The sequence below is a fragment of the Cololabis saira genome, chromosome 14 (assembly GCF_033807715.1).
Source record: "Cololabis saira isolate AMF1-May2022 chromosome 14, fColSai1.1, whole genome shotgun sequence".
In the NCBI taxonomy this organism is placed as follows: domain Eukaryota; kingdom Metazoa; phylum Chordata; class Actinopteri; order Beloniformes; family Belonidae; genus Cololabis; species Cololabis saira.
The window spans coordinates 32,381,705-32,396,150 of record NC_084600.1 but is presented as its reverse complement, the minus strand read 5'-3'; the positions used below and the strand labels follow the sequence as shown (position 1 = coordinate 32,396,150).

The window sequence follows — 14,446 nt, the reverse complement described above, 5'->3', positions numbered from 1 at the left end:
CAGTGTATTTTAATTTAATTTTTATGCAGGAAAGGGATATTTGTTTTATTTTATTCAAGAAGCATTTTTATTCTATATATGCAGGCAGTTTATTTTTATTTCATTTGTTTTATACATTTTGATATTGTGCAGACCTCTGTTAATAAATGTACCTGTGTGACATTTGGCACGAGGCTTTGTATTAAAACTGACTGTTTTTTTAAGGGTTTGCCTCAGAAAAAAATGAAGCTAACAGAGATGCTATGCTATAATGCTTTGGGGGAAACCCCAATTAGGCACAGAAAAAATATCAAGATATATATCGAGTATCGCCATTCAGCTAGAAAATGTCGAGATATGACTTTTGGTCCATATCAGCCAGCCCTAATTTAGACCCTGTCTTTGTTTCTTTAAGTAAATCTGATTATTTTCTTTGTATGCAATGTACCAGCTCAGGGTGAAATTCTGCTTCCATGAGAGTCTATGTCGCAATGAAAATGTGTAAAGACCAACTGGAGATCTGTTGTAGTCAGCGCTGCTGGAGACTATCTGTCATCCAGGTCATGGTAATAATCAAATGTTTGAATCCAAGCAGTTGGACTTCCTTTCCTTGGTTCTTGAAGGTGTTTCATCCTCCATTCAGAAAAGCTGAGGAACCCTTCTGGAGGAAAGGTGAAACATCTTTAAGAACCAAGAAAAGGAAGTCCCACTGGGTTGCTCCTGTATTCGGTTCAAGCTTCTAAGGGAAGATCATTGAGGCATCTACAGCGAAAACCTCACTGACACAACTTGTGACAAGCCTGGTAATCTGCAGACTGGTCGAGATGAGCGGGACGTAGAACAGTTGGTATGGGAGAACAGAACCAGCCTGTTCTTCTTGTAACGTGTGGCCCGCTTTCCAAGCCTGCAGTTTCACATTATAAACCATCAAACAGCGATTCAGGAGTCACTATATTCATTACTTTGATTTTAAAAGAGTGTTAATGTCTGATAAGGTCATTTGTTTCACCCAAACTCTTCGTTCCAGTGATTCGATACAGAATATCTACTTCTGCTTATCAGTGATGGTCCAGAATTCCAGCAGTTTTTCGACTTCATCCTCGTTTATCTGAGAAATATAAACTTCCGCACAAACGTTTACAATAAAGGCGTTTATCTTTAATAAAAATTACATTTCAAATATACACACGATAAAGACTCATTAGATCATTTACAGCACATCAACTGGATCTTTAGCAACAAAGGGCAACATCCGTCACATATGACAGATGTTGGACCCAGGAGGACAACGGCTCCACGTCATCAAGATGAGGAGACGTTTGAAATGAGAGGATTTGACGTCATGTCGTTTATTCAGTCAAAGAGGCAGCACTCGTGCTAAAGATCAGAGCACTAAGCCCGACATCGGCTGAGGCGGGTCTCCATTAGTGGCATTCGGGGTAAAACCCAGGCAGGGTGAAGATGGGATGTCATCAACAATGACACCGAGGAACTGCAGCATACAGACGAAACAAATAAGATCAACATGGGAGGAGCTGAAGGGGCCGGACTTCAAGAGCTTTCCTGGGCAACAGAGCTACAAGGCACTGGTCAAGGCCCCCTAAACTACCCCCGACCCCACCAAGGGAAACCTGCCTTTTGTTTTTGTAGGGTTGTGGAGTCTGTTCCGATCCTCGAGTAGATGTGGACTTCACTTCCATCCAAGTTAAAACATATTAGCTCGATCCATTAAAAGGATGAAGGAAAAAGAAACATGTTGGAATAAAATACTCTACCAGAAACTCTTAGATTGACTCCTGAAAGAAAAGTTGTCTCAAAGGGCAGTTGTCAAAGTTTGGAGCACCTCTGATGTCACTTGGGGGTGGAGGTGTTCGTCTCAAGAGGCGCTTTTTATTTATTGGTTGAAATCACTTTCACATTCCAGTAATAACTTACAAGATAACTTTTCTCAAATTAAGATAACAAACATCTGTTTCAGTCTGACTGATGGAAAAGATTTGCCGCCTGTTCTTAACTGGACTTCCTGTTTGTTTCAATGGAAGCTGCTACAACTTGCTTCATGCCGAGTGACCGGTGTTGCCAGGAAACCGGTGGAGGCGGAGCTGACGTTAGTTTCCGGTGGCAACGCCGACAAGTTCTGGTGACGAGAAGCCAAACACCAGCGTGAGTGGACAAGGGTAGTGTGCACTGGAAGTGTGTATGGCGCTGGAGCATTGCTTAGAACAGGGGTCGGCAACCCAAAATGTTGAAAGAGCCATATTGGACCAAAAACACAAAAAACAAATATGTCTGGAGCCGCAAAAAATGAAAAGTCTTGTATCAGCCTTAGAATGAAGGCAACACATGCTGTATGTAGCTATATTAGTTACTGTATAACTGGGGGAAGATGTTTTTTTCATTATGCACTTTGAGAAAAAAGTCAAAATGTTGAGAAAAAAGTCAAAATTTCGAGAAAAAAGTCGAAATGTCGAGATTAAAAAGGAAAGGAAAAAGGAAGAAACAAAGAGAAAAAAAGGAAAAGAAGAGAAAAAAAAGAAGAAAAAAAGAAAAAGAGAAAAAGAGAAAAAAAGAAAAAAAGGAAAAAAAGAGAAGAAAAAAGAAAAAAAAAGGAAGAAAAAAAGAGAAAAAAAAGGAAAAAGAGAAGAAAAAAAGGAAAAAAAATGTTAAACATTTTTTGAAAAAGCTCTAGGGAGCCACTAGGGCGGCGCTAAAGAGCCGCATGCGGCTCTGGAGCCGCGGGTTGCCGACCCCTGGCTTAGAAGAAGGCTTGTCCTTGGACCGGAACCATAAAAAGCCCAGTTAGGCCACATTTGAATGTCAAGCTGGGATTCTGGAAATGGGTCAGGGTTGAGGAGACGACGCTGTATTTAGGATGAGAAACATCCCAGCCAGCAGGTCCATCTGGAGTGAAAGTGGGCTGCCTGGGAACAGAGTCCCTTTGGGCTTTTAGTGGTCAAACGTCCCAGGTCCCTGATGGTTCCAGTATTATGGTCCTCAGACGAGAAGCCCCGCGGAGCCCGTGGAGGATGCAAGTGGACTAAACCGGCATTGTTGAGGAGAGCTAGGCTAAAAGGCCGTGAGCTCCGTGTAGTTTCAGTAATTTACACCCAGCTGTGCCGTCCCCCAGACAGCAGGTAGGACCACCACAGAACCTCAGGTGAGTGTAAACGCTGGCGAGGAAACCAAATAAACCCAAGAAAAATAGAAGAACAGAAGTGCTGCTGACACATCGGACACCCGGTGCAGATCGGTGAACAATTAGGAGTTCAAAAAAGAGAATGAATAAACGTGAAGGAGGAGGGTCTCTGGGTCACATGGGTTGATCGCTGACGTCTGATCATCATTACATCCTCCAGAAGTCTCTGTTCAGTAACGCCAGAGACACGGCTGGCAGAGGGCCCGACCATCGTCACCCCGGTGACGGAGCGGTGGACGCTGGATTCACCCTGAAAACGTCCCTTCAAGTAGTTTTAAAACAACGAAACCAAAGCCGTACACTCTGCACCTCATCTACTATGTTAAAGCTCTTAAATTAAGATAATTACAGTTAGTGAACCATTAAAACCATGAAATCAGTTTGATATTTTTATCATTCATAAAACTGGTCAAATTTAAGACGAATCTCTGAGAACACTGCATAAACAAAACTGCAGAAACGGACCCAGCAGTGACGCTGTGAGCTCAAGAGGCGTTCTTTTTTTTCTTCCAGATGTCAACACACATGTTTAAGGAGTCTTTCTGTTGGTTGTTAACGATCAAACAGGCTAAGCTTCCTTTTTTTCACCTGCTGACATCACAGAGAGTTCCAGTTCCTGGCAGCGCTTTCCCGCCAACATTTTCTTACATTTGGATGAGTTTTAACTTTACAAACAAGCAAAAGAAGCTGGAAACTTCATGAAGGAAAGTGTTTGGGTTTGTTGGGGGGGCCGGGGGGTTCAGTCCACGTCCCCGATGTCAGCGTCCGGTGAAGCATTGTCCTTTTCCTTCGTCAGTACTCCTCTTTGATGTTCAGAGCCAGAGAGGATGGAGACACCAGCCCATTATTGCCGCTGCTGCTCGTCACCATGGCAACGTTACTGCCGCCACTCACGTGGAGGGCTCCGCCTCCTCCTCCTCCTCCTCCTCCTCCTCCTCCTCCTCCTCCTCCGCCGCCGTTGCTGCCGGTGGGAGGGGTGGGCGTGGTCGTGGAGGAGGCCGGCTGCTGGAGCTTCTTCTTGTTGATTTTGCGCTCCTTCGCTCGTCGGTTCTGGAACCAGATCTTCACCTGGAAGCGTGGAGTCGGGTCAAAATGAGTTTGCATTGAAGATAAGGATCCACATTTATGAGACAACATTTCTGGTCGTTTACACACGCGAATACACGTGTTGATGCGGTTCCATTAAATAAAGAAAAACTTGAAAAATTACGAAAATCTGACTTTACTTTTGAACCCTAATTCAGAAAAATCATTTAAACAAACTAATGAAATTGTCCTTGACAGGTGAATTGGTTCCTCTAGATCAGGGGTGTTAAGCTCATTTTGCTTGGCGGGCCGGATTTGACCAATTTTTTTCTCGCAAATTTTTTTTTTTTATTCTTTTTTTTACTATTGTTATCTAATCCAATATCAGTTTAGTTCATTTTAAAGGAAATATGCACTTTGTTTACACTCTAATTATGTAAAATATATTTCTTTAGGATCTTTTCTTGAAATTTCTCATTTTTTTTCTTCAAATTAGATACTTTTAATATCATTTTACAAAGATAAACAGAAACTAGTATGTTTTTTTTATATTTCGCTTTGTTATAGGAAATTTAATTAAAAGCAAAATCTTTCTTATTACATCCGAGAGTGTTTCTTTGTGATTTAGAGAGTTTTCCAGTACAATTAAGTGTATTTATTTAAAAAAAATTGGCGCAGATATTTACGCCAGTGTGCCGAAAAAGTAAGCACTTCTCTTTTAACTGTTTTACTTGGTCACTATCCTCGTATTCAAAACTGAAATTCTCTGAATAAATATCTATAATCTTTTTTAGCAGTGATATTTTTCCTGCGAAAATATATAATAGTAGTCAGTTAATAAAAATAAACGACCGTCTACAAAGAAATAAAATCGGCAAATGCATTCTAGAAAACTAAAAAAATGTTGAAAACTGCTCTCTTTGTGGAATAACGATGGATTTGTAGAAGAAATATATTATCGGATATGCTGCGATTCATGGCAATTATTTATGCCTTCCTTTTTAGTAAATTAACATTTCGGTTTTTGCGTTGGAAACTTCTCGCGGGCCGCATGAAAATCTCTCTCGGGCCACATTTGACACCCCTGCTCTAGATAATAAGTGATACTTAACACTTAAAAAGCAACAGAATATTTCATCTCCTTCTGGTTAACAAGCTACCTGTCGCTCTGATAGGCTCAGCGCCGTGGCGAGCTCCGCCTTCCTCCTGATGGTGATGTATTTGCTGAAATGAAACTCCTTCTCCAGCTCCAGCCGCTGGTGGTCCGTGTAAACCACCCGATATTTGTCTTTGGTCCGCGTCTTCCCGTCTGCAAAACACACAAAAAGAAAAGGTTAAAGACTTCGAAAGAAAAAGACAAAACTCTGTGTCACAGGCTGCCCCGCGTGTCTTTCGAAGGCCAACACTTTTCAGACACTGTAAGTAAAACAAGGGTGCGTGTCCTCTGGTCTGAAGACGCATCAGCCGTTGACAAGAACTGACAAAGAAACGACAAGATCATCCTGTAAACCACTCTGACTCGTACCTTCTTCACCTCCAACGCCGGCCGTGTTGCAACCAGGAGGAATGAAATCTATAACAAGCATAATATTACAAAGAAATTGTAGACAATTTGAATATTTCAGTTTAAAGTAAAAAAAAAAGTATGTCGGTTTCATCACAGTCATGACAACATTTCCTGTTTTTTAACACGTCCAGCGTAAGATATCTTTTAGTTTCATTCTCCTTCTACATCTAATAAAACTGTTATCTGTGTAAAAGTGAAGGTACAAAAGAGTTTAAAAACATCATGTCTGAACAAAAACAAAAAAAAGTTAAAGTTAAAAAACATGAGGCAAAGTTCTTTTACAGTCATTTCAAACTTGTCTAAATGTTCAAGGCAAAAAGCAGAATATTGCCTGAAAATATACGTTTTTTTGTGTTTAGTTCAGAAGATAAGGACCAAAGGAGGAAATTTGATTTTAAACATCCGTTTGCACGAACTACTTTAAAACAAATGTGTATTTCAGTATGTGGTGTAAAATTATGGAACTCCTTAAAGGAGCCGTCTGTAAGAAATGTCCAAAACTGGTACTGCAGTCACTTTCAAAATATTTTTGAGTGGCGTGTACCCGCCCCCTCCTCCCCCCGACCAGAGGTTGCCAGGTAGGCTGCAGAATGCAGCAGGAACGTAGGCTGCCATGGCAATAAAAAAAAACAAATCCTTGTTTTATTTCGGACCTTGTCACGACGTAACTCGGATTCATAACGAGGTCTTTTAGTTTTTGGAAAGCTAGACATTTTTTCATTCAACACGTTCGTAGCGGCTGCTGCGATAATTAGAGCCGAGCTGGCAACCCGGATGCTGAAACAATACTGACTTGGTGATTGGGAGATAGGTGGAGGGTGGAGCTTCAGGCCAAAACAAAAAATGACAACATAAACATCAGTTGAGGGCTGCAACTCCTCTTTTTAAACTGGAATATCCTGGCTTGAGTGCTGTTGTCAGTGACATAAGTATTTGAAATGAACATGATTTTTAAATGTCTGTTGACATATCGGGGTCATTTTATGATTCGTTTTATTATTGCTCTTACATACAGCTCCTTTAACAACTGATTTAAAGGATTGTAAAAATATTCACCAGTTCAAGAAATTGTATAAAGACAACACAATCAGACAATATGAATTTAACGGGTAAAATATCTTTTGTTGTTTTTGTTTTTATATTGTTGGTGAGTTATTGTGTATGTTTTCTTATTTTTTTGTTTTGTTTTTTCATTATTTCTTTTTTTTGGTATTATATAAGTAGTGACTGTTGAACAGACGGACAGACCATCTTCATATGAATTGTTTTATTTTTTTTGAGAAAGAGGCTTGTAATATAAGGCTTTCTTCTTCTTGCCCCTTTTCCATCATGGAATGGAACATATGTGAACTATTTCCATGATACGGAATAAATAAAAATGAAATGAAATGAAATAAATCAACATTTTTCACTTAATTTAATCGAGGAGAGCCACTTTAAATTTCTGGTTTCATTGTGTAAGATGGCTGGAGGCAGATATTGGTTCCTCCGGCGATGCTCCTCTCAGCAGCCGGTCTCCTGACACGGGACCAACCTGCTGGACCGAGACGTCAACGAACGGACTGCATGGAGGATCACGCTCTCACCAATTACTGTTCACTGCTCCCACAGAGGGTTTAGTCATGTATTAACACAACGCCAAGCAGGAAAGATATCAGCACTGATATTAGAGGAAAGAAGTCTGCGATTGTAAAGTGAAAAAGGATGAATTTACTTTCAACAACCTTCCTTATATTGGACTATTCTGCTGATGAATGAGAACGTGTCCATTTCAACATAAGGATTGATGTTATTTTGAGTCTTCAGCACACGCTCATGAAAAGTCTGATTTCACGCCAGCTGCACAAAATCACACCAGTTGTTAGTATGTAAAAACGTGAATGGAGTGGTAACATGTTATATTACGCGTCGTAAACTTTGAGGAGAAAGTGTCGTCAGATCGATGGAGCCGTGTGCTCTCACCAAGGCTCCTGTATTCAAATGGCCTACCCGCCTGGGCCACGTTTGCATAAACTGAGCCCTATCAGCTTTTATTCCTTTACGAGGCCGTGCTGGTATGTTACTGCGATGCTGCTCCCAATGAGAACAGCTATTTGAAAGTTCAGAGAAACTTTCAAACAGCTGAATCAGTTTTGATTCCCCGAGTATTCTCTCTCCTTGGTAAAAATCCATGACTACATTACCCACAATGCCACTGTATAGCCAGCAGTAAAGAAACTCACATTTTTGTCCATTCAGTAAACTTATTTTCCTGTGGATTTAATAACAAATCCATCAAATAATTCATTAAAAACCCCACTTGGCTTGTTTGTGTTCATTACTCAGCATGCATTTTTCACCAGATTTCTTTTCTTTTTTTTCTGAAACACAGTTTGGTTTATTTTTGATTAAAGGAGCATGAGGCTCCTTTTAAGAAATGAGACTCTCTAGCGCCACCCTTCACCACGACGGCCGTCGGGGATACTGCAGCCAACAGCGAAGCCGGCACGGGAGAACGGGGAGAACGTGCATGCAGCATCATGTGACGTCACATCCGCAGGGCAGCGCGGGAAATTCGGCCCCCGAATTGCAGCACATTTTCCAGCACACAGCCTGTTCAAGGCAACGGAGAGATACACTAGAGGGCTCATTCTTTTGGGTTTGGAACGCTTCATCTGACATTATTACTACAAAACTTAAAACTTATACGAATTTTTTTCATAAATCCTGCTCAACCCTGCCTCAAGCTCCTTTAAAATACAAACAGAAGCGTTTTTTTAAGTGGCTGCACCAACTTTTCTACAACACGTACGGAGCATTTTTAACCCAGTCCAGGGCCCCCGGGCGCAGACAGGTACCAGCTCTGGACCACCCCACAAACTACCCACACAACCAGCCTGTGTGCGGTCATGTTGAGTTTATGTTTGCTTGTAAAATCCATCCCCAGTGGTCCGATCACAAGTGGAAGGACGTCAGAGGACCTCAAAGATGCCGCTAATACATCTCAACGTGCAGATCAGGCTGAAACCAATGATTGGATGCACTCCACTTGACATTACATAAACGTAATAAAATGATTTCAGCATGCGTCAACGTTCTCGTACAAAACTTCATCCTGGAATTGGGCCGAACAAACAGACCACCACAGCGTTGATCTGAAACTCAGCTAAACTGGGTCCTCGGATCCCTCCAGACCAGCCCACAACCAGTTACTTAATTACCAGTATTAGTTACCAGTTGTTATCAAATCAGCAACGCAACTAAACATATCCTCTTTTAAAGAAGAATTATGTTCAGTTGGGTCAATACAATACAATACAGCGTGATGATAGCTGGCATTGGCCGTGCTGGCTGCCAATCAAACCACACCCCTTAATCACACATAATTGTATTGCTTTATATAATTTTACTTAATGAGACACATAAAAATTCTAGATGTGAAATCTAACTCTTGAGACCAAAACTGTTTTAGTACCAGACTGTAAATATGTTTATTTCTGCAGTAAAGTTATACATTTTAACCTGGTGGTCGGTAGAGGAACTGCAGGTTTTTATATCTCCTGGTTAAACTCAACCTAGAAATTAGAAAAGTTGTTGCTTAGCTAAACCCAAAAGTAAAATAAACCATTAACTAATTAAGAATTTCCCAGACTCATTAATGGTCCAGTATAGTGATGCACCGAATGTTCGGTAACCGAAATTGTTTGGGCGAAAATGGTAAAAAAACCACTTTCGGTGTTCAATGGAATAAGTGGGGAAAAAAACAAACAATTAATAACGGCATGTTTAGATGACGCAAAAGAAGTGGATAAAACAAAATTTAAAAAAAGAAAATCAATTATTAATACTTGTATGGGAAAGGGATTGATTTTCTTTTTCTTTATTTTATTTTATCCACTTCTTTTGCACTTTTTTTACAATTCACTTTAATGCACTAAATACATTTATTTTTTTGTTTTCAAGGCCTATGTTACAGTTTTTCAGCAGTCAGCCTAATGTAAGCTCAAAGATGGTCAAAACATTTATTTTGCTAATTTATTTATTTTAAATTTTTTTTATTTAAGTTTTAAGTTAGGTTTGGAATACTTAAAAATGCGGGGAAATTAAAAAATGTTCAGTTGTTCATGTTCAATAAATATTTCTATCTTGCAATTTTGTAAAAGATTTTTTTCTTTGAAAAGCATGCCTAAAACACATTTATTTGATTTATGCAATGGTGAAAAAATTGGCAAAATAAATGGAAAAACTGTGAAGAACCATTGTTCGGTATGTTATTCGGTATTCAGCCAAGTGTTTATTATTGTTTTCGGTTTCGGCCACAAATTTTAATTTCGGTCGCGTGTCCAGTTGCAGCTCCTCTTACATGTCAGGACTGCAGCACATGTGTTGAAACAGCTTGCGGGAGCAGACAACGTGTTAGATGTCATTAAAGTGCCTTCAGCTCTCATTAACACTCATGATTCAACATTAACTCTAAACACACAACAGTTAAATAAGTGATGAGTGGCTCCTCTTTAAACACCCTCCGTCTGTGCTCTAATGGGTCACCGGGGCAAACTCAAACATTTTAGTTTCATCAGAACATCTGTCCGAATTATGTCATTTCTGCTTTGTTTGTCAGAAAGTAAAAACCAACAGTTTGATTCTCCATCAGCAGATAAACAGTCTGCAAACACGCTAATGACACTAATGAAGGAGGTAAATCAATGAAGCTCTCCACTCTAAAGTTTGTTCATCTACACCTCACTTCCAAACACTGTGAACAAGAAGAAGTTAAACTGGAACTCTGTCAAAATCCCAGCGATTAAAACCATGTAACCTGAGACTCTAGACTGTAACAGAATAACTGGACCATCCTCTGTGACATCCCACATTTTTTGGAGTGCTTTTAAGGCTTATTTTTTATCTTACTATGCAGTGCATAGACATCCCCCAACTCCCGGTTAATCTATAAATGAGCAAATGGGCAGAACGAGCAGGCCTGGAGGGCAGATGGAACACACTGGCCAGTTTCCCCATTAATGTGAGGGAACATCATCACGTTGGAGTAGCTGATCTGGTAGAGTGAACCAAGTTTGGTCTGCACCAGCCACTGCTGGAGTCACAGCTAGTCACAGGTAGAATCCCAGCTCAAGCCAGAGCTGAAGCCACCGCTGAAAACACAGCTGGAGTCACAGCTGGAGCTACAGGTGGAGTCACAGGTGGAGTCACAGCTGGAGACACAGCTGGAGTCACAGCTGGAGTCACAGCTGGAGACACAGCTGGAGTCACAGCTGGAGCTACAGGTGGAGTCACAGCTGGAGTCACAGCTGGAGACACAGCTGGAGTCACAGCTGGAGTCACAGGTAGGATCACAGCTGGAGACACAGCTGGAGCTACAGGTGGAGTCACAGCTGGAGTCACAGCTGGAGACACAGCTGGAGTCACAGGTGGAGTCACGGCTGGAGCCACAGCTGGAGTCACAGCTGGAGCCACAGCTGGAGTCACGGCTGGAGTCACAGCTGGAGTCACAGGTAGAATCACAGGTGGAGTCACGGCTGGAGTCACAGCTGGAGTCACAGCTGGAGTCACAGGTAGAATCACAGCTGAAGGCACAGGTGGACCACAGCTGGATCCACCATTAGAGCTATAGTGGAGCAGACCAGGGCTACTGCAGGACAGCGGGCTCAGAGTGATAATAATAATAATAATGATTGGTTTTATATAGCTCCCTTCAAGGCACCCACAGCGCTTTACAGAGATCATTATTCATTCATACACATTCTCTCTGGTGGTGGTAAGCTACATTTTGTAGCCACAGCTGCCCTGCAGACTGACGGAAGTGTGGCTGCACCAAACGGCCCCTCCGACCACCACCAACATTCAAACACATTCAAACACATTCACACGGGGCAAGGTGGGTAAGGTGTCTTGCCCAAGGATACTACGACAAACTGGGACAGGTTCGAACCGCCAACCTTCTGATCATTGTATGACCCGCTCTACCACCTGAGCTACTGCCGCCCCACTGAGAAAGGAAACACTGTTGCCGTGATGACGACCAAGTCCAAAGTTACTTTGGGAGGTTTTCCAATGGAAGGGGTGGGAGATCAAGATGATTCCTAAAGATTATCAAATATTAATTCAAATTAAAATAGAACTTTGGTACACTTTAATTCAATTTAATTACTTTATTTAAAATACATCTATTACTTATTTGTTACTACAAGTTGAGCACGAGTCCAGCTCAGTATAGGACAGCTGTTTCCTGGTATCTGCACGTGTTTAGGTAGTTTAGTTTGTGTAATTTCAATAATTACATCGAAGAAAATGATATTGAAATTACTTTTTATAGAGTAATGAATATGTTTATGAATATGTTAATGAGTCTTTTAAACAAGACCAACCCTTTTCATTCTGTTAAAAGAAAAATGAATAAACTTGAGGGGAAAATATAATTATTATCATGAATTCAGGAAAGGATTGCATGATGTCCACGCTTGCAGAAAAGTATGAATAAAAAAGAATATCACTTCATTTTAAGTAAATTATACTTTGCACTTGTACTTGGAAAACAGTGTGTTTTAAAGATCCGTCTCCAGCAGGGACTGACTTATATATTCCTGAGAGGATGAATCGATGATCAAGTCTCTGAGCTCTCAGCTCGTCATTAGTCTGAAACAAAAAGTCACACTTCACACTTCAAAGTGGGAACTGTCTTGTAAGCTCTTGTTTTCTCCGCCCAGAGACAAGCGGGCCACAAAGGCCGGACTCAGGCGCCCGGAGTCCCGTCCAGAGGAGACATTTCCATCACAAGGGCCTCAAACAGCCTTCACCCGTTTGATCCTGCGGGCCCCGCGGCGCGGGCCCGCTCCGGCCGCCGTACCGACACCTGCGAGCGGCCAGCACCCATTTAAACACCACAACCAGAAATGATCCCAACTAAAGCGGGACTGAGGAAGAAAAAAAAAGTGTTTGAAGGCTCAAAAATAGACGAATTTAATACAGTTAATAAATAAAAAAAAAAATAGAAAAAAAAATCAGCATCGTTAATCAACAATTGGGATCAGAATTAAGCGTTAAAATTAAAGAAACGAGACGGAAAGATAAATTTAAAGGAACTCGAAATACAAATATCGGAATGAGTCTGATAAACTATTTTAATTTTTAAATGTTAATTTAAAGGATTTTGAGTCCTAAATCTGGATGTTCAATTTTAGAAATAAAAACTAGAATATACATTATCATTTATTTACCTTTGAGCCATTTAAAAAAAACAAAGAGGCCAAAATTACACGGTAATCTGGTCTATTTACATAAAAGAAGTTGATAAGAGCTTTATTAAAATTATTTCCTCCAACTAAACTCGTTTTTCTACCGAATAATCGACTTTCAAGAGCCAGTTACCAGGGCTGCTGCTATCTGCAGTCTGAGTAAAAAGTGTGCGCGCATTTGAGTATCAGCGCTGTCATATCTGTCTTATTAAAATGCTCAACAGTCTGCTGAACCTCTGTTACAAAAGGAAAAAACTGCAAAATATAGTTTGAAATTTAAAGAATCTTTAGTTTCAGATATTGTTTTTACAACCATTACAACAGGAAAGTTATTCATGACTGAAAAAGAAAAATGGCTTAAATAAAATGATGGAAAGATTTGCATGAGGGAAGAACCGATAAAAAAAAAGTGTATATTTGATTTTGTGTATAAATGATTTTTTCTATATTTAAGTAATTTGTCTTACTGGGGTTGCTGGGGGTCGCGGAGGTTCGTATCCAGTCGTACGGGTTCCTCCTCCGCGGGGAGCCGGGGGACAGCTGCCCCGCCGCGGCGTTGAGGGAGGCGGGCAGCAACGCGGGCGGCTGCCCGGGGAAGTCCGGGGGGCTGAAGCCCAGAGAGGGGCCCCCGGCCCCGGGGGCCCCGGTGACCCCGGGGCCCGCGGGGGCTCCGGCCGCGGCCGCGGCCGCCGCCGCCGCGTAGTGGTGCCCCGGCCAGTCGTCCCGCGCGGGCGGGTAGGGGCTCCAGCCGGCGGCCCCCGGGCCGGCCTGCTGCTGCGGGTGCGGGTCGGTGCTGATGCTGGGGTGGTGGTGGTGGTGGTGGTGGTGGTAGCCGGGGAAGTCCGAGTACTGGGGGGGCGCGGGCACCGAGAAGCTCTGCGGGCTGAGGCTGAGGCCCGGGTGGCGGGTGACCGGGCTCTGGTGCGGGTACATGCCCGGGTCCTTGTCCAGCTGCAGGTAGCTCACGTACATCTTTCCAGGTGAGGAGGGGGGGCCCTCAACATACTGCGGATCCAGCCTGGCTGCGTGCCCGCGCTCACCTGGTGCAGGTCCAGTGAGCTTCAGTCAGAGGTGCGTGTACCTGTCCACCTGCTCCTGCGTGTGTGACGCGCTCCATCAGCCGCGCGTTAAAACCGCCGAGGTCACGAGGCCACTTTTATTACCCTTATTTCCCTCTCGCTCCTCCCTCCTCTGTCTTCCTCTCTGATCCTCCTCTTCCTCCTCGGGTCAGATCATCACCTTTAGTCCATGGGCCAGACCAGATATCAGTACCACTCAAAGTGACCAAACTTACTTATGATTTTTGAAAAGATCCATGTCTATACATGATATTTTGGTATGATAACCTTCCTGAGTGGCAGCCATAGTTATCAGCTCATGAAGTTACCACCCCCAGGTTAATTGATGATTCTAAATTGGGTGTATTATACATTTCCTGAATCCTTA

General features: G+C 42.2%; 1 protein-coding gene across 2 annotated transcripts; it reads right to left on the bottom strand.

Annotated features, from left to right (window-relative positions):
* Nucleotides 1-1,115: 1,115 nt before the first annotated feature.
* Nucleotides 1,116-14,093, bottom strand: LOC133459985 (homeobox protein CDX-1-like). Of its 2 annotated transcripts, XM_061740438.1 has the most exons (4): nt 13,468-14,093; nt 5,727-5,774; nt 5,362-5,510; nt 1,116-4,243 (listed from the first exon to the last, which is right to left on the bottom strand). In XM_061740438.1, exons 1-4 carry the CDS (start codon nt 13,970-13,972, stop codon nt 3,968-3,970), a joined length of 978 nt encoding a protein of 325 aa, XP_061596422.1. In that variant the 5' UTR covers nt 13,973-14,093; the 3' UTR covers nt 1,116-3,967. The 2 variants fall into 2 exon arrangements, with proteins under 2 accessions (XP_061596422.1, XP_061596424.1); XM_061740440.1 differs by lacking the exon at nt 5,727-5,774.
* Nucleotides 14,094-14,446: the final 353 nt, after the last annotated feature.

Coding starts and splice junctions, on each gene's coding strand:
- LOC133459985 (XM_061740438.1), bottom strand. CDS start 13,972: ATGTACGTGAGCTACCTGCAGCTGGACAAGGACCCGGGCATGTACCCG. Junction 5,511..5,726: donor CGGCGTTGGAGGTGAAGAAG/GTACGAGTCAGA, acceptor TGTGTTTTGCAG/ACGGGAAGACGCGGACCAAA. Junction 4,244..5,361: donor TGAGCCTATCAGAGCGACAG/GTAGCTTGTTAA, acceptor CCACGCTTCCAG/GTGAAGATCTGGTTCCAGAA.